Raw genomic sequence first — 21,058 nt, 5'->3', positions numbered from 1 at the left:
TAATGCAAGGGGTATAGTTTAAATGCTTAAAAATGAATGCATTATTCAATTAAGTTATTATTTATTGAAAATTAAGTACAAATGTAAAGCATTTCTCAGTAATGCATACAAGTGGAAGATTGCAAACAGAATTTTGTGATATTCTTTTTTGTGGATAAATGTTTTAATTGATTTATTTGCAACAAAATACGAGTTTTAGAGTAAATAATACAGTTCACAAACAACTATGATCCCAATTCCCTCACTCTATAGTCCCATTAAGATTTAAAAAACTATTATACAAAAAAACATTATGACTCACTCCAGCTATGGAGTTTGTTCTTTTGTTAAACAAATGATGGCATAACATCTTTTAGAGAATTAGATACAGTAAATCAAGTGTTTTTGTCAGTGCAGATGTATTCAGTTGTCATTACATATCAGATCTGTCTGTGGCGTCACAATGGAACAAATATAAAATTTCAACCAATTTTAAGTACATATCTTTGATAATATTGCACCTAATATGATTACTTTTATTTGTTGATTACATTTAAATAGTTTTCCTAAAGTTTTTTTGGCTAATACATAATTTTTAATTACATTAAATGTATTTTATGTATTCTTTTCCATTTCATTTACCAAATTAAATGTTTGCTAAAACCAATTGTTGCTCTCGTGTTGGGGTGTGTTATCTAAACTGTAAACCAATTCAGGTATATCAACTGACTCTTATGTTTCTGTAATATTTTACTCTTAATACATCAGAGATTTTAAATAGAAAAAGCAATACAAAAAACTGCTAGGGCAGGCAATATAGTGTTTTTTTAATGCTAGTTGTTGATTGTCAGCCTTTGATATTTAACCTTTTCAGTCGTGGTTTTTATTTTTAGACCTCATTTACTCAGAGCAAAGAATGGTTTACATTGGCAAAAAGAGACCAAGAAATGGTTACCACGCAGTCCTTGCAGATACCTTTAACCTCTATTCAGACGCGTGAAGATTTACTGCTTCATCAGAAAAAATCTTGCCACCTTAGTATCTCAGAGAGTCTTGGTAAGAAATTTAAAACAAGAGTTTGGATCATTTCCATGTGGCTTTGTACTTGCAAACAAGAAAACAAAATTGCACATTTAGGACAAAGTAAGCTTTGGCTTTCATATTGGTGGTTTGAATAAGTTGAGAGATTTCTGGGGATTCTAATTTCCAGAAACCCCACACTGCACTATTGATATTTGGGTCACTATGTTATAAAATAACTTTTATTTATTATATATAATTAACATTATATTAGTGTTATTATTTTGCAGTAGTTATTGCTTTATTTCACAAATGTGTTTTGTTATTGTGCAGAAGTATTGTGTTATTTGGGAATAATTATTGTTATTTTGCAAAAGATATTGCCCGGTTGTAATTCATATCATTGTGCCATGTTCCAGGTGTTCCTGTGACTGATAGTGAGGCATAGATTAAGGATGTGCATACGTGCAATTAATTGACAAGAGCTGAACAAAAATCATAGGTATATATTTAATTCTGTATGTATTGAGGGGTAAATTTAATTCACATAGTTTAGGGTCACAGGGGAAGGCAGTGATCATCACATCGGCACTGAGTGTACCGCAAGAAGCAACCTGCTGTCGACAGCAGCATCAAGCATCTGGGGGGAATTAGAGATGAAGAAAGCATGTATTTTGCAATCAAGAGCCACTAACTGAACAAATGTTGCAGGCATACATTTGATTTTAATCAGAGTAAAGTATAGTAAGTTTGGTACAGATGTTCCAATGTAGGCATGTGGTAGTGCAGAGCTAGCATTTCTGACTCACACTTCCAGAGTCTGCATGGGTGTATGACAAGAAGGAACCATGGTGAATGATATTCCTGTCCTTTGCAAGACACAGTTGCATAGTCAAGCAGAAAAGAGTGAGCTTCATGCAATTCACTAACAGAAACCTATAAATAAAGTAACTGTTCAGTTATAATCGTAACTTTAGCTACCTTGTAATGGAGTGGTCTGGTGGTAAAGTGGCTAGTGCTCATACCTTGAATGTTCAGGGATTCAGAAAAAAGGTGGCGGATGTTGTTTACTTCACAGAACATGAAGGTCTAAATGTTTTTTGTTAACTGAGAAATATTCCTGACACATTTCTAATATTCAAAGATTTTGCCTGCTGCTGCCTTTAACATCAACAGACCCTGGTTCTATGAATCAGAAGTGCTGGGAGTGGGTATGGTGTCATCAGAAGCTTTAGCCCCTGATCCACTGTGCCAAGCCCATGTTTTTTTTTTTTTTTTTTTTTTTTTCATTTTTTTTTTCAGAAATGTACAAGAATGGTTTTGTTAAGCTCCTGATCTTTTTATCTATCCTTTTTGGTTCAGTCCCTGATCATAGCACAAAAGGCAAAGAAGGAAGCTTGATGAATTTATATATTGGATAGACAATTGCACAACATCATGCCACACAACTAGCAAACCTGACACTCCCACCCTGCAGGCCATTCAATTGTTTTGTCTGAGTAGTCCTGGTAACACGGCACAGAAAAATCACAGAGGGAACTTAGACCATGATCTCTGCAAATCCTAACGATGTGCCTACTCTGTTCTACCACTCTGCTTATGTCAATACATCTGTACCAAGTTTACTAAATTAACATTTAATTTGAATTAGATTAATCCCAATAACTTTTGTGCAGTTATCTTAACCTCTCCCACGATGTGCATGCCCAATGTTACCGGCAACAGCAGGTTGCTTCTTGCCTTACACTTCATGCTACTGTAATAATCTCTGACTTTCAGTGACCCCAAACTATACAGATTAAATTTATCCCTCAGCGCATGCAAAGATTTAATGTATGCCTATGACTTTTGCTCAGTTCTTGTCACTTGTTGTTAATGTCAACCATTAATCGAGATAGAATGTTTCACAATAAAAATAAAACTATGCCATTTAAAATATACAAAATCCTCTGTGATTTTATGTGTTTTTAATAAAATGCTCTTTTCACAATAAACTATTTTTTTCAGTCTGAATAAGATTAATCAACAAATCACAGGAAGTACATGTAAACTGATTCACAATGTAAGTCAAAGATCATGGTCAAACGGATAGAAAAAAAGTTTGTGACCAGAATGAAAATCAAGATTTAAAGAAAATAATGTTAGGCTTCTTAGGTTATATCCACAAACATAGATAAATTAGTATGTGCCTAATGCTTACTTTTTATACATACAACCCTGTGATGTCACATTCACACATTTTCTGTTGACCTTGCCCAACAATAGACACAACAAAGAGCACAAAATGAAATCACCCATAAAAAAAGCCAAAATAGAACTGCACAAGATAGTAATTAGTTTTTAACATAATGAAAACAATTCAAATCCAGCAATAAATGAAATAACTATATTGTTTGATCTCTAAAACATTCAAAATGATATCTCAAAATATTTTACACAAAGAACAACTATAAAAGAACAACTATAAGAACAACTATAAAAAATTTAAAACAAAAGTCAGATCAAGACAAGTAAGGAAAGTGCTTATTGACATAATTCATAAGGATACTGCCCCTAATAGGTTTTAAATAATTTTAATCTAGAAAAGTATGTGAAATGTACAATCCCAAGTTTAATTACTCTGTGCTTTTTATATATTGAAGAGTGTGTGTTTTAAATAGTTAATAGATGATACATTTAGCTCACAATAGAATTTATATTGTGATTCAGCTTTTACAGTAAGATATTCACACAATATTTTCTTTAAAGAAAGTTACTGTATATATAGTGTTTAAAGGAAGTAAACAAACATGTTGGAACTTAAAATATTAATCACCATTGGACATTAATATTATGTAAAGCACCGCAAAATAAATGCGGGTCAGTGCCCAAATACACAATCATTAACATAATTTTGTGTAAGCCTTTTTATTAAAAATAGTCTTAAATTTTAACACAAAATATTTGCATTGAAGTTACATAATACAAAGTTACAAAACCATCCAAATTTTGTATTTTTTATTTTATGAATTAACATCAAACATTTCTCACATAGTGGATTGAATGCCTTACTGACTTAGCTGTGTGTCCTGACTGGATCTATGAAGAACTTGGTGTTATATTTCCTTTTACAAAAACACTCTGCATAAAGCTGACAAAGCTCCCCGCTGTGACAGAATCTCCTGCAGTTTTTCACTGGGTACAAACATGTGATTTGACCAGAAAAGCAAGCATTGAGAATTTTGGCTTTACAGTAACTGTGGCTTGCTACTGCCAAAGGCATGCTAGCATATCATGAGAACTGTTCCAGTATGATGATTTAGTTTTACTTTAGCGGTCCCAGTAGAGTTCAATTTGCAAACAAGACTGTGGATACAGCAGTGCATCTATAAAAAAAAAAAAAATTATGAATCACAGTACTCGTCCAAGGATGTGACTCACTAAATTGTGTGCACAAAACATGTTGTCTGTGCCCAGAGCCGACATTTATGTACAGAAAGTTACATGTTGTGCACCAACAGCTTTCACCTTTACATCCATGGTACAGGCTGAATAATGGTTCTAACATTGTGCAGTTGGTTTGGAATGTTATGTTATTTAATCAGATTTTAAAATCTATTTTCGCCAAAGATGTTTTTGTTTGTCTTTGTGTTTCATTTCAGTCACATGGTAACGCTGTATATGACACACAGCCAAATTTTGTCTTGACAGCATTTTGTTTTGTGAATTTCGATACAACAAATTTTTGTATTTGCCTATTTATATCCAATTCCTTGATGACAATATTAATTGAGTTATGCCTTACTGTTGTAATATCGTTGTAATTTTTTACAATGACAATATAGGCTCACCACCTATGGGAGGGGCCAAGGAGATCGGGTGCAGTGTGAGTTGGGTGGTGGCCGAAGGCGGGGACCTTGGCGGTCCGATCCTCGGCTACAGAAGCTGGCTCTTGGGACGTGGAATGTCACCTCTCTGAAGGGGAAGGAGCCTGAGCTTGTGCGCGAGGTTGAGAGGTTCCGGCTAGATATAGTCGGGCTCACCTCGACGCACACCTTGGACTCTGGAACCAATCTCCTTGAGAGGGGCTGGACTCTGTACCACTCTGCAGTTGCCCCCGGTGAGAGGCGCTGAGCGGGTGTGGGCATACTTATTGCCCCCCCGACTTGGAGCCTGTACATTGGGGTTTACCCCGGTAGACGAGAGCGTAGCCTCCCTCCGCCTTTGGGTGGGGGACCGGTCCTAACTGTTGTTTGTGCGTATGCACCGAACAGCAGTTCAGAGTACCCACCCTTTTTGGAGTCCCTGGAGGGGGTGCTAGAGGGCATACCTTCTGGGGACTCCCTCGTACTGCTGGGAGACTTCAATGCTCACGTGGGCAATGACAGTGAGACCTGGAAGGGTGTGATTGGGAGGAATGGCCCCACCGATCTGAACCCGAGTGGTGTTTTGTTATTGGACTTCTGTGCTCATCACAGATTGTCCATAATGAACACCATGTTCAAGCATAGGGGTGTTCATATGTGCACTTGGCACCAGGACACCCTAGGCCTCAGTTCAATTATCGACTTTGTGGTTGTGTCGTCGGACTTGCGGCCACATGTCTTGGACACTCGGGTGAAGAGAGGGGCGGAGCTATCAACTGATCACCACCTGGTGGTGAGTTGGCTTCGATGGTGGGGGAGGATGCCGGTCAGGCCTGGTAGGCCCAAACGTGTTGTGAGGGTCTGCTGGGAACGTCTGGCAGAGCCCCCTGTCAGAAGTAGCTTCAACTCCCACCTCCGGCAGAACTTTGACCACGTCCCGAGGGAGGTGGGGGACATTGAGTCCGAATGGGCCATGTTCCGTGCCTCTATTGTTGAGGCGGCTGACCGGAGCTGTGGCCGTAAGGTGGTCGGTGCCTGTCGTGGCGGCAATCCCCGAACCCGTTGGTGGACACCAGCGGTGAGGGATGCTGTCAAGCTGAAGAAGGAGACCTACCGGTCCCTTTTGTCCTGTGGGACTCTGGAGGCAGCTAATAGGTACCGGCAGGCCAAGCGGAATGCAGCTTCGGTGGTTGCTGAGGCAAAAACTCGGGCATGGGAGGAGTTTGGGGAGGCCATGGAGAACAACTTTCGGATGGCTTTGAGGAGATTCTGGTCCACCATCCGGCGTCTCAGGAGGGGAAAGCAGTGCAGTGTCAACACTGTATATGGTGGGGATGGTGCGCTGCTGACCTCGACACGGGACGTTGTGGGTCGGTGGGGGGAGTACTTCGAAGACCTCCTCAATCCCAATAACATGCCTTCCAATGAGGAAGCAGAGCCTGGGGACTCGGAGGTGGGGTCCCCCATCTCTGGGACTGAGGTCACCGAGGTGGTCAAAAAACTCCTTGGTGGCAGGGCCCCGGGGGAGGATGAGATACGCCCGGAGTTCCTCAAGGCTCTGGATGTTGTAGGGCTGTCTTGGTTGACACGTCTCTACAACATTGCATGGACATCAGGGACAGTGCCTCTGGATTGGCAGACCGGGGTGGTGGTCCCTCTCTTTAAGAAGGGGGACCGGAGGGTGTGTTCCAACTACAGAGGGATCACACTCCTCAGCCTCCCTGGAAAAGTCTGTTCGGTGGTTCTGGAGAGGAGGGTCCGTCGGATAGTCGAACCTCGGATTCAGGAGGAACAGTGTGGTTTTCGTCCTGGTCGCGGAACAGTGGACCAGTGGAGTCCTGGAGGGTGCATGGGAGTTCGCCCAACCAGTCTACATGTGTTTTGTGGACTTGGAAAAGGCGTTCGACCGTGTCCCTCGGGGAATCCTGTGGGGGGTGCTCCGGGAGTATGGGGGTACCGGACCCCCTGATAAGGGCTGTTCGGTCCCTGTACAACCGGTGTCAGAGCTTGGTCCGCATTGCTGGCAGTAAGTCGAACCCGTTTCCAGTGAGAGTTGGACTCCGCTAGGGCTGCCCTTTGTCACCGATTCTGTTCATAACTTTTATGGACAGAATTTCTAGGCGCAGCCAGGGTGTTGAGGGGGTCCGGTTTGGTGGACTCAGGATTGGGTCAGTGCTTTTTGCAGATGATGTTGTCCTGTTTGCTTCATCAGGCCGTGATCTTCAGCTCTCTCTGGATTGGTTCGCAGCTGAGTGTGAAGCAGCTGGGATGGGAATCAGCACCTCCAAATCCGAGACCATGGTCCTCAGCCGGAAAAGGGTGGAGTGCCCTCTCATGGTTGGGAGCGAGATCCTGCCTCAAGTGGAGGAGTTCAAGTATCTCGGTCTTGTTCACGAGTGAGGGAAGAATGGAGCGTGAGATCGACAGGCGGATCGGTGCGGCTTCCGCAGTGATGAGGGCTCTGCATCGGTCTGTCGTGGTGAAAAAGGAGCTGAGCCGTAAGGCAAAGCTCTCAATTTACCGGTCGATCTATGTTCCTACCCTCACCTATGGTCATGAGCGTATGGGTAGTGACCGAAAGAACGAGATCGCGAATACAAGTGGCTGAAATGAGTTTCCTCCGCAGGGTGTCTGGGCTCTCCCTTAAAGATAGGGTGAGAAGCTCAGTCATCCGGGAGGGGCTCAGAGTAGAGCCGCTGCTCCTCCGCATCGAGAGGAGTCGGATGAGGTGGCTCGGGCATCTGATCAGGATGCCTCCTGGACGCCTCCCTGGTGAGGTGTTCCGGGCACGTCCAACCGGGAGGAGGCCCCGGGGAAGACCCAGGACACGCTGGAGGGACTATGTCTCCCGGCTGGCCTGGGAACGCCTTGGGATTCTCCCGGAAGAGCTAGAAGAAGTGGCCGGGGAGAGGGAAGTCTGGGCATCTCTGCTCAAGCTGCTGCCCCCGCGACCCGACCTTGGATAAGTGGAAGAGGATGGATGGATGGACAATAAAGGCTTTCTATTATATTCTGTTGTTGACTCGGATCATCTAGATATGTACATAATGGAATTTATCAATTAAATCTGCTAATCTTACCAATACTTTTGGCATTGCTTTTTAAAATATTATCAAGCATACAGAGCTCTGAAACAGTATTTGGTCCTGTTTTATTAATTCTTGTTTGGATCTTAAACCAAATCTCCTATTAGATAAAGGGAACCTGAGTGAATAGATAAACACATTTTTTGACATCTTTATCTGATTAACAAAGTTATCTAGTATCAAGCAGCTCAGTGTGAAAAAGTAATTGCCCATTTACACTTACTAATTGGTTGAACCTCTTTTAACTGCAGTGATTGGAACCAAATGACACAAGTAATAAATAAAATATATATTTTTGTGTATGTGTACATACATGCATATATCAGAAAAAGCTTTTTATAGGGAATGATGGGAATTTATTATTACTGTATAGTGTACATTTTAGTCTGGATCCATTATACAATATATACTTTGTTCAAATTAATATATTATGTCTCAGAAGGGGCGGCACGGTGGTGCAGTGGTAGCGCTGCTGCCTCGCAGTTAGGAGATCCGGGTTCGCTTCCCGGGTCCTCCCTGCGTGGAGTTTGCATGTTCTCCCCGTGTCTGCGTGGGTTTCCTCCGGGCACTCCGGTTTCCTCCCACAGTCCAAAGACATGCCGGTTAGGTGGATTGGCGATTCCAAATTGGCCCTAGTGTGTGCTTGGTGTGTGGGTGTGTTTGTGTGTGTGTCCTGCGGTGGGTTGGCACCCTGCCCGGGATTGGTTCCTGCCTTGTGCCCTGTGTTGGCTGGGATTGGCTCCAGCAGACCCCTGTGACCCTGTGTTCGGATTCACTGGGTTGGAAAATGGATGGATGGATGTCTTAGAAGAATATGTTTGTGTAATCTGTAATTTAATGTGTAGATACAGACAGGGATATCCATTTTAGTCAAAGCTATTTTGGATTGCAGTTGAATTTGTGGCAATTCATCTTCAGAAACAGTCAGAGATAAATAAAGTTCATAAGGGAGGGAAGGAAACAAAAATCTCTTTATGCTCTCTATTCAGATCTCTTCATTACCGTGGTAATTTCTCATGGGGGAAATGCATCCTTTAATGCTTAGGATTACCTTCCCCTTTTTTTTTTCTTTCTTCAGAGTACTTCACAATAATTTTTGCAGCTCTGTACAAATTTAACAAGACAGACGCATTTTTGCCATTCAAGACTTGTGTCTTTAAGGAGAGACAGTTGCAGTCAGTCAGTCAGTCATTTTCCAACCTGCTATATCCTAACACAGGGTCATGGGGGTCTGCTGGAGCCAATCCCAGCCAGCACAAGGCAGGAACAAACCCCGGGCAGGGCGCAAGCCCACCGCACAGTTGAGGTTTATTTGACATTATGAGAGAAGCGCTATATAAATGCAAAGAATTATTATTATTATTTACAAATTGCATATTTTATGACATAATCTTTATTCTCCTAATGTAAAAATCAAAATTAGGTTTAATGCATGACTAAAATATGGACACATTTTTGTAGGAATCCCAGCTGGATTTGTAACATTAGAAGTTAACCTTCTATAGTAATGTTCCAACAATGCATTTTGATAGTGAGTTGCCATCTAGAAGAATATAGAATTTAAGTATATTTTGATAAGCAAGTACCAATAAAATGTATTGATTTTAATTTTCCTTAGATGGTACAAAAACAAATTCTGGTATTTTCTGTAGAGTACTGATGCTATTTTGCAACAAAATTATTGTACGTAGTGCTATCATGTATCCCACACCCTTCCCACCTTGTTTTTTTTCCCCTCTTTTTTTCATGTCAAGTTATTTAATACTGTTATGATTACTTACATGATTACTATTTTGATGCCTAAAGCATATTGTAATTCTTAGTTTTTGAATTCCATGAATTCAGTTCTGTTTTTTTTTTCTTTTCTCAATGTGAATTATTTTTATCTTTGTTTGTGATGCCATTGCTCTGCCATTTTGTATTCACATTGTGTTTGCAAATCTTCACTAATGAGAATGGGATTTGTGTTGACTGTTCATGGGACATAATTATTACCATGTCTATTTAAAATGAGGGTGCAGGTTTGCCAGTGCCGACCTACTGTATATACTGTAGATAAAAGACTAAAAAAAGAAAATTAGGATTGTGAATCCATAATCAGGGAAAGGTTTATTATGCAGTGTGGGGTACAGCCCGGACACAGACAGGTAGACGCCATAGTTTTCACCCAACACACGTTTATTTACAATATTTAGAAATAGTGAGCACAATCCAGTGCCAAAGCACCATTCACCCCTTCAAGTCCTGGCCACAACGCAATGCCTTTCTCAGTCTTTTGGTCCGCCTCCACTCCTGTCCAACACGCTTCGTCTTCTTCCTCCTGACTCTCGCTCCTGACTGGAGGGAGTCGGCCCCCTTTATAGTCACCCAGATGTGCTCCAGGTGGTTCCCAGCAATCTTCCCCTGACACGCCCCTGTGTGGCGGAAGTGCTGGCTGCCTTTCCGGATGCACTCCGTGTGCCTCTTTTCTTCTTCCCCCCAGCACTTCCCGGTGTGGCGGAAGTACTGAGGTCCAACACTCCCAAGGCATTGGGGCGCCCCCTGGCGGTGACCACGGGCCCCTACAGGGTAGAGCTTCCAAGCTCTGTACCCGTGGCCCCCAATACAACCAGGGAGGACGCCCCCTCGTGTCCACTCCTCCTGGGCACCACAACAGTTAGGAATATTTTTTCTAAACTTTTGTCTTGCATTTTGGGCTTTGGCAATTTGTGCTTTTTGACACCCCTGGTTCTGATCTCTGTTTGCATAATGACAATCCTTGTTTTGGCCTGTTTCATTTTTTTCCCTTTTTCTAGTCAATGTATTCTTATTCCTTCTGGACAAGCATTTATTTTACACAACAAATCTTTGTTCTTGGGATTAGTATACTTTATTGCCTGATGACTACTTATGTAAAAGTAACTTTTGTAAAGAAATACACTTATAGCTCATTTAGTCAAGCAAAATGTGAATCTGTATAAATCACATAGCATCTTTGTGGGCAATAAAGCAGACTTCGTTTTTTTTTTTCTTTTCAAAAATACAGTGGTAAAAGGAAACAGGTGAATGTTTTTTAATGGTTCACTGCCTGGTTTAGCTGCATCTTAAACTGATTATAAAAATGCAAACTTATCCTGAAATGTAAGTCTTAGCTTTCACATATTTAAAAGAAGAAAATCAAATGCAGTTATAACTTTGCAATTGTTATGTTTGTTTCCTTGCTTCACCTGAATAAGTGTACAGTGTGTTTGTATTATTTCAGGCATGGAGTTAGTTGAGGATGTCACAAGTAGGGTGGATGAAGATTTCAGCACTGCTGATTCTTTTAAAGGCAGTGGGATGGCCAGCAGCTACCACATTAAGAAATCTAAGAGTATAGATGATGAATGCTTTGCTTCTGTCCCAGATTCTCCTTCTCATGCACCACACTCCGCATTTATGGAATTCAGATCAGAAAGTGCCATTGAAGGTGAGGAGGGTGTCATTTGGAACACTGTTATTGTCACAGCTGGAGGATGATTACACTGATCCTGATAATTTAATATTTTATAATGTAGTTGATTTAGCTGCCTTGTTTGTTGACGTAATATTGAGTAAATTTCTGTTTTGATTAGCTGAGAAGCCTACACAGCTCTCTGAAGAAAAGAGCTATGAAATGGAAACCCAGAGAGTTCTTGTGGAGGAGAAAGCATATGCATCAGAACATGAAAGTTTACATAGTTCTGAATTGTGGAGCGATGAAGAACCGGAAGATGTTGATGGTGAAGCTTATGATGATGGCCATAGTATAGGACCCAAGTATTACAAATTTCTTACTCGAAAGGCAGTTGAAAAGTTTAAGTCTTTCCTGCACGGAACTCTGGGTGAGAAATATTGGCATCTGTGGATGGATATTGAAAGGTTAAAGGCTATTAAAGACACAAGATGGAAATACAGGTATAGAGAGTTTTTAAAGATATTATTTTTTACCAATTTTAATGTAGGCAGTAGAAAATACATTGTTTATTTTCCCCTATAGTTTAAAGGCCTGAGACAAAGAACAGCCCATTGCATTCACATTTTCAGATTAAAGATTCAGTATATATGGGAATGACCTTCATCCAAGGTATATAAACCTTGAGTTAGATTAGTGTTAATAGAACTTTCAGAGGTGATTATAGTAAATCTCAAAACAGTTTCATACCTTAACAAACATATTTATCTCATGTAACACTGACATTTTTCCTGATTTTGAAAGTAGGAACTACTTTTATTTGTGGCAGTTATTTCTTGATGTTTAGAGAATTAACATCACCAAATCTGTTGCTGTTCTCTTCTCCAGTTAAGAGTGGCTTGCTTTCTATAAATTAGTGTAGAACAAATGTCCCAAATTGAGGAATTTAATATTTCAGGATCTTTTTCATAAGTAAGGGTGGGATTGATTGTGATATTGCCCAAAGAGTGGTATAGGAACAGCAGTTTCAAGTGAAACCAAGTTCTCCTACAATGCTTTTAATTTATCAGTCAATCAGAATCCCCATGCTTACCTATGGCTTGAACTGTGGGTAGCTACCAAAAGAATGAGAGTGCAAGTGACCAAAATAATCTCAATATACAGAGTTGCTAGCCTGCTTTCATGTTATAGGATCAAGACCTTGACAATAAAGAAGAACCATAAAGTAGAAATATTTCTTCTCCGGACTGTGAGGAACCAGCTGAGGTGGCTTGTGTGTATAGGTAGAATGCCCTCTGGGCTCCTTTAACATGAGGTATATATCGGACTTGGTCCACAGGGAGAAGAGTCTCTGGCTAATCTAAGGAAATTCTGGAATGATTGCATCTCTCAGCTAGCCTAGGAGCATTTAGACATTTCTAAGAGTATGAATGTACTGTTGCTGAGGAAAATGAAGCCTGGTCTGTGCAACTTTGAGTATTGCCATAGAGAATGCAAAAGTGACTGAATTCACTGTAGCCTTATCTTATTGTGGTGTATTTTATGATGGGATATTGCTGTACTTTTGGTATATATGTTAACCTGCTTCTTTTGCATGTAAAGTCATCTTGCAAGGATCCACTATTTAGTCAAGTCACTGGGGTTTTACTATGGTGCATGTGTCTCAAATCAGTAACAGTGTTAATTTCGTTTGCTTTCAAAAGTTTAAGTACATCTTACTTACTTACCTCTTACTCTAAGTAACCTTAGAACAATTTTCCAAACCAAAAAAAAAAAAAAGTTTTTTTCATTATAGCCATTTGCGCAAGTTAAAAAACAACTATCTGATGAGTATTGGGGAGTATTTCTTGACTAGTGAAGTTCTTTCAAGGCTGACCCTTTCCTCATCCTCTCACTGGACAGAGAAACGTCTTAATGACATTCAGCCAGAAGTCACCAAACAACTTCTTTTATATTGGTAAGTCTGGCATACACGTTTAACTTCTTTTTGTATAATTCTTACAGAATAACACAATATGCTTTGTTATTAATGATAATGTTTAACTAGTTTTAAGTTATATTGATAGCCAAGAATAAATCGTAAGTCTTTCAATCATGCTGCTTCCTTTGTGATTTACTGCAAGTGAAGACAAAATGTAAATTGTAAAAAGTAAATGCAGTTTTTATTAATTGGTTGAATTTGTGTGCGCTTGATGACAAACTTTTGTTGTGCTCAGCTTGTTTTATACTTTTTTTCTAGGCTACGGGCTTCTTAGTTGATTTCAAACATGTTCTGGATTTTTGGGAAAACTGACCAATGCTGGCAGGTTTCTGCTCCAAAAATGGTTCAGTCTCTCTCCACTGTATAAGCAGTAGGGGACACCCAGATGAGTAATATTGGTGATCCTACTAGATAACGGGAAAGTCGGGCAGCTTTCCCTTGGCATTTGAGTATGTTAATGTTGGGCAGGTATTAGGAGAGACGTTGAGTTATTCTGCATTGTTGCACTAGAATAGAAAATTTTATGGCTTCATACTTTTTAGGGTGACTTTGTTACTTTTGTTTTGGGTGAACAATATTAGTTGCTCTCATTTAAATTAATGAGGTTGCAGCATTTTACACACCCAAACCCTACCTGTTGGAATTAATTTACTTTGGAGCAAGTTGGCTCAACTTGTTTTGGTGGTTTGTTTTGCCACTGTTTTGATGACAACAGATAAACAAAGGTCATCCATCTAAATGTGGCTTTAGTTACAGTATTAATATCCGGTGACAAGAGGCAAATGAGACTATTGCAGAAAATGAGATGTACCTTAGCAACAATCTTTTCAGTGCTGTTTAACATTGAAATTATGAAAAGATGCACAGAAAATATTGACAGAGAGATGCATGTTTAGTATTGAATGTGGTGACACGTTAGATAGTGATTTTGCCAGTTAGTGTATATTTTGTTTATTGGCCTCATTTAAATTAAAATGGGCGAGATTTTTATGTGATAAAGTAAAATAGTGAAGATGAAATAAGTATCTCAATGTTCAAGTCAAGTAAACTGTTCAGCTATAGGAGAAAACAGATTTGTATAATGTATGTTTGGGCAAGTCAACCCTGGCAAGATGTAAAAGTGAAAACTTGAGAGAAAAAAACTTGAGCGAGTGATAGTTTTATTAAGAAAGTAGCAAGGCATTTCTGCTAACAGAGAGGGTATAACATTCACAAAGTAGGACTAGAGGTGTATCATATGTTTGGTTTGCAATATATAGTGCGTCTCATACTGAGCACTATTTCAATGTGCTGTAGAACACCATTTTGACTAGCCCTTGTTTAGTTGCTCTTTTGACCCTTCCAGATGTATTTTTTTTGAGTGAGTGTATCTGGATAAGCATAAAAGTGAATTTTTGGCTTATTCTTTGCTGAACTAGGTAAATTCTGTTGGTGTGGCTGGTGTTGGGCACAGTCCCATTACATTTTATGTTTAGATAATAACTCCTAATGTGAATGAACCTTTTTGTTTTTTGTCTATAGGGGTCCAAGGTATTACATAACTCAGTTTATTCCTAATAGAAACGCAAGTGCCATGTTGAAATTGTGGAAGGAAAGACAGTTGCGGCCCAAAATCAACATTGATCCCTGTCCACCAACTATAACTTTACTGCCTCTCAGAGCAAAATCCTGCATACCAAAAAGTAACTTGACATCATTAACACAGGTGAAATATAATTAATTCTCTACTTTGTCATGGGCACAGTGAATGACAAAAGAAAAGTTTTACACTTTTGAATTTAATTATAAATGTATAAGTGTGCAGGGAGCATAAGAAATCTTGCTACACAGAGTGTATACTTATATTTTTTTTAAATAATATTTTTAATATTTGGTCAGTAAAATAATATTAAGGCATTTTCCTTAAAAAAACACATGCATTTAACAGAGTAACACACTTTGATTTACCCCTAAATATTATCCCTAAAAGCACAGGAGGATAAACGGAACCATGCATTTTGGTTCTCCAGTCATTTATGAGGTTCTGCCAGTTCTTGTTCCAGCTAAAATGTAAAAAGCGCTACAACTGTGAATAAGCATAATTTTATTCCTTAAAGTTAATCTTCTCTGCCTATGTGTCTTTAAAAGTACAACACTGTGATAAAAAGTTTGTAATGAAGAGCATAGTATGATTAAAAAGAATACAGCATCCACCTTTATAGCAATAATATAATAATCTGTAAACAAATAAAATAAGTACACACTGACGAGGTCTTCTGAATTAAAACATGTTGCTGATTATTTTTTAATTCAGTTGTGAATGCCCTTTAATAATTAAGGTAATTGTTATGCTTTAAAGAGTTTCTCATTTGTTGTTTGTTTGAACAGAGAATTTTCTTGTTCCTATTTCATAAATCTCATTGCATTATGTGTTTCTAGATGATGTCAGGAGAAACCATATTGCATTAAAAACTAATCAATTCATTAGTAAATGATTTAAAAGGTAAAATTTCAACATAAATTAAGAAGTAGAAATGCAAGAATCCTATATGTATGTGTTCAAAGCGCTGAGCTTTAAAAATGAATTGAGGGCAATTTTTAAAATTTCTGTGTAATATTTTCACTTGTCTTATAGATATTGAATGTCATACAAAAAAAGGGATCAGGAAAATCAGTAAGATCAGATATATCTACACCAAAGCCCAAAGAACTGTTATCAATTAGCTTGGAAACATCTAAAAGTACCTTGAGTCCAATTTTAAGCAAAATTGTTTCTAAACCAGGAGTTGTCAAGGAGCGGTAAGTAAATAAAAGCATTTTTGAGAATTTACCATAAGATGTGACTCTGAGATTAAATGTAGCTTTTTATACAAATTTAATAATCACAGATTATTTGTACATACTGTGGTTAAGGAATACTTGAGGAAAACCAACTCATTTGAATTGTGTTTTTGGAATTTTGAAACTGTTTTTAGCAATGAGATGCTGAGATGCATTAACTTTAAGGTTAAGCAGTCCAGCATTTGGGTGGGGGTTGAATTTTACTTTGATTTGTTAACATTCCAAACAGTCAAGTCAAATTTATCTGTTTCTAGCATTAGGTTATTTGTGGAGGTTTAGCTTTTGACACTTCACAAATAATTCACTTTGAAATCTTTTCATTTATCTGTTTTAGCTGATTTGTTGATAGAAAATAGCTGGGTGAAGTATTCAATTTTATAATAAATTCTGCAATAATAGCATTTTGAAGTCCATTTAAAAGATAATTCAAATATTTATTTCTGACTTGCTTCTATTTATTTAAATGCTTTCTTGAAATCAGCTATTCTATTTTTAGTATGATCTTAAAATTGCACAGTGTAGGAATAACATAAATCGATGGAAATCTGGGAATGTTTAACAAAGAGCTAAGATTAAAACACTTTAAAATTTATTTTTTTAGATATAACAGTGGTAGTTGAATTGCTTCATGACAGTGTGTGTGTTGGAAAATGAATCTCCATTGTCTAAACTTTGCATACAACATTATAAATGAAAATGCAATTATTTTATTAATAAATATTCTTTATTAGCACAACCTGAGAATGGAAAGAGTATTTGTGAATTACCAGATACATCTTAAATGTAAAATATATTTGTAAAATAAAAATGTTCAGCTATGAATACAAAGGATGCAAGTTTGAGAAAACGTCACAGAACCCAATGTAACTCATTAATTCCAAGTGGTGTAACTGTAAAATGTCATCAGATTTAAAGGCCTCAAAGTATCACTGTCTTCCATTCGATTTAGTTACACATTCCACAAATCTATGGATCTTCTTAGCTTTCTGTGTTTCAGTCAGTTTTCTAGCAGTGCACATACTGAGTGGATATTGACCTACCACTTCTATTATTTTGATTTGTATCCCTTCATGCAGCAAATCAAAACAAATAATATTGCATGTGCCCCTTTTATCAGATGTGTTTGTTGTTTCTTCATAGAGTTATGGCGTATTAGTGAAAAATTATCATCTTTTCTAAGCCAACAGTGACTCTTGGGTAATACATCTGTATTTGATAGTTGTTGGTTCATCTTCAGTTGCTTCCATTAATTTATTTATGATACACGTTACAGACACTAGTCTACAGTATAGTTACTCAGATTGATCCAATTACATTTTAATTTTTTTATTCACATGACAATGTATGCAAAAATTCAGTAATGAAAATGTGTAAAAATAGCATTTTATTGTGTTATCTATTTTTATCTGTCCATTAATAATTTAACCTGCTTCATCTAGTTCAGGGCTACAGAGGTCAAATTCTGCCTTAATTTTAGGCAACGTCAGGAACTGGCATTGGACAGGCCACACATATGCACACCACATACAATTAATACATTTCTAGTTAGTCCAACATAAATGTGAGAGGACTACTGGAATATCTTGAGGAAATCTTAGAAGGTATAGGGGGTAAATTTTACACAAAGATTGACTAAGTCAAGTCTTGGAGCAGTGCTAACCACTGCGCCACCAGGCCACCCATCTCCTTTCATAAAACTAATTTTTGAATTTTAATTTTATTAAAATGTTTATGCTTATTGTGATTTTTTAAACTACATGGGCTATAGCAGAATGTGCTTATAAATTTCAAGTATTGTGTTGTAGTTTAGTGAAAAATGTTGCCCATATGTTAAAATGACAATTTTAAAATTTATTTTATGTAAAAACCCGTACTGAATGGAATATGGAAGACATGCAAAGTACTGGATCTAGGAATGGGAGGTGAATAATACAGGCAGGATTAGTAATACCTTAGCAGAGAACTAGCCAACAGATTATATGTTATATGCTGGATCATGCCTGAAGGCCTTAAATACATAATTGTATGACTGAGGAAAAATGGCAAGTTCTACAAGTTAAGAGGGTGATGTTAAGAGTGGTGTCTCTCAGGGACAGTGCTGAGGCCACTGCTTTTTTAAATACATATACAGTAAATGATTTTGATAGTAATATAAATAATAATCTTGTTATGTTTACACATGATGGCAAGCTAGGTGGACTGGCAAGTAATCTAGAATCCATTGCATCATTATAGAGAATCTTGAACGGCCTACAGATTTGGGCAGAGTTACAGCTGATAAAAGTAAATGTAAAGTATTACATGTAGGAAGTAAGAATGTTAGATTTAAATAAAAAGTGGGAGGTCTGAAACTTTTTTTGAGAAGGATTTAGGATTCATAGTTGACTTGTCGCTATCAACTTCCAGTTTTCAGAAACCATTAAGAAGGGTAACAGAATGTTGGGTTATATAGGGCAACTAGCAAAATACCCGCGCTTCGCAGCGGAGAAGTAGTGTGTTAAAGAGGTTATGAAAAAGTAAAGGAAACATTTTAAAAATAACGTAACATGATTGTCAATGTAATTGTGTTGTCATTGTTATGAGTGTTGCTGTCATATATATATATATATATATATATATATATATATATATATATAATATATGTGTGTATATATATATATATATATATACATATACACATATATTTTTTATATATATATATATATATATATATATACACATACATACATACATACATACATACACACACATAGATGCACTTACAATAACATAGAAATCAATATAAACAACACTAACATCATTATCATATGCACTTGTAAGTGCATGTATGTGTGTATAATATATATATATATATATATATATATATATAATATAATATATACATATACACATATATTATTTTTATATATATATATATATATATATATATATATATATATATATATATATATATATACACACATACATGCACTTACAATAACATAGAAATCAATATAAACAACATTAACATCATTATCATATGAGAATATGAAGTAATATATAAGAAGCACATTTCATATAAATATAAATTATTAAACAGTAAAATCTTCTTCTGTAATTTGCTACCGTGGCAATTTGTGTGTCTGTCCATGATTTTAAATCACCTGTAGCTCGCAAACCGTTTCACCTATTGACTTGAAATCTGGTACACATATAGTACGTCACGTCTACTATCCGCTTTATGGGTGATGATTGTATTACTCTTTTTATGTTTATTTTATTTTATTGTAGAATCAACTCCTATCTGCGCACACCAGGGCGGCCGTGGGCGGATGCGTATGGTGTATTCACTCCATGTTATCGTGCATTGCGCTGTCACTGGTATTTTGATAAAAGAATTTGAACAACATATAAGAAGCGTATAAATTATTAAACAGTAAAACATTAACATTTAAGAAGTAAAGTTAGATTAAGTACTACTGCAGTGCCCTCGGGTATACCTCATTTTTGTTTGTCCATTACATGCTTAAATGTATACATTTTTTGGTGTACCTACCCGAGAACACGCGACATATAACCGAGCGTGGGAGAAGCATGGATTTTAAACACGCGTTGAGTTCATCTGCTGGTCTCCCTCGTGGAATAACTGGTAATGTCTGAATAAAATCTACAGCGACATTACCTCCTATTTTTTTTTTTTACGATCTCTGAGATGTTGCTTTTTTCGGTTCAAGGCTTCATAAGCTCTTTTATGTTGTATGGTGTACTTATCCCAAACCATCATCTTTGAATGTTGCAAGACTTTCGCCTTGTATGTAGATCGGGGTAATTACATTCATTGCATTCCTAGTCTGAATCACAATCTGCTTGTATGGGTGGTTACCTGGCACTGTAGGGTTGCCACCCGTCCTTTAAAATACGGAATCGTGCCGCATTTGAGAATGAAATTGCGCATCCCGTTTTGAATCAATACTGGACGGGATTTCTCCCGTATTTTTTTTATCATTTTTTTTTAAAGCAGCGTCTCATGCAAATCATCCCACACGCATTTTATGAAGATGCCTCCTTTCCTACTTTTGATTGGGTAATACTTGATGTCATCGTTAGTTTGATTGGTCTTTTTAACTGTCCAGTGAGGAGGGCGTGTCTTTTAAGTAGAGTCTGGAAAGTGTTGGCACTGAGATGTGGCATCAGCGCCAGAGTTGAAGCCCCTAATGTTGCGGTCAGCAAGTCGGCTAACATCCGCCATGTGCCGTCTTTCAGTTGCGAGAAGCACATCATAGAATGGTTGAAACTGTTGCCCCTAACGTTGCGCCACGGCGTGTGGTTCGTTTATACCTCGTGTCTTCTCATTAAACTTTTATCTCGCGAATATGTTATTGCAATCCGCAGCGGGAGCGTTTCTATAAACTTCATTTAAACTTACGTTTTACACCGTGCTTTGTTTCCCTTATGAACATGCTTGAATGCTTCACTCGCTCCCTTCTCAATTGTTTAATTAATTTTTTGCTCTTCGCTGTTTGCGGCTCTTCCGTCATTTCCCCCTACTTCGTTCTTTTATCTCGCGAATATGTTATTGCAATCCTTAACGGGAGCGTTTCATTAAACTGATTGAAAATAGTTTTGCATTTACCTTTTTAGTAAAAGGCGAGCTTTTAAGCCTGAGAAATCACCCCGTAAATGCACACGTTTAATTGCACATGTGTTATTATGTATGGTTACACAGTATTAAAAGACAGTGAACAACGTCAGTTACCTTTGTTCCCGTGTTTGATAAAAGGCAAGCTTTTAAGCCTGAGAAATCACCCCGTAAATGCACACGTTTAATTGCACATGTGTTAATATGTATGCTTACACAGTATTAAAAGACAGTCAAAAATTAACGTCATTTACCTTCGTTCCCGCGTTTGACTCGTGCTGTAAATCTCTTCCTTGT

The 21,058-nt window shown here is 38.0% G+C and overlaps 1 protein-coding gene across 3 annotated transcripts in view; it reads left to right on the top strand.

Annotated features, from left to right (window-relative positions):
* Positions 1-21,058, top strand: part of LOC114663524 (regulator of G-protein signaling 22) — a 138,693-nt gene that overhangs the window by 41,186 nt on the left and 76,449 nt on the right. For all 3 annotated transcript variants that reach the window (XM_051935851.1, XM_051935852.1, XM_051935850.1), the window contains exons 5-10: positions 873-1,035; positions 11,172-11,378; positions 11,524-11,845; positions 13,138-13,299; positions 14,845-15,028; positions 15,938-16,101. In XM_051935851.1, the coding sequence (XP_051791811.1) occupies positions 873-1,035; positions 11,172-11,378; positions 11,524-11,845; positions 13,138-13,299; positions 14,845-15,028; positions 15,938-16,101 (1,202 nt within the window). The remainder of the gene's footprint in view (positions 1-872; positions 1,036-11,171; positions 11,379-11,523; positions 11,846-13,137; positions 13,300-14,844; positions 15,029-15,937; positions 16,102-21,058) is intronic.

This window comes from Erpetoichthys calabaricus, chromosome 13, assembly GCF_900747795.2.
Source record: "Erpetoichthys calabaricus chromosome 13, fErpCal1.3, whole genome shotgun sequence".
Classification (NCBI taxonomy): domain Eukaryota; kingdom Metazoa; phylum Chordata; class Cladistia; order Polypteriformes; family Polypteridae; genus Erpetoichthys; species Erpetoichthys calabaricus.
Note: the sequence above shows the minus strand (reverse complement) of the source record. Positions and strands in the feature narration are given on the sequence as shown.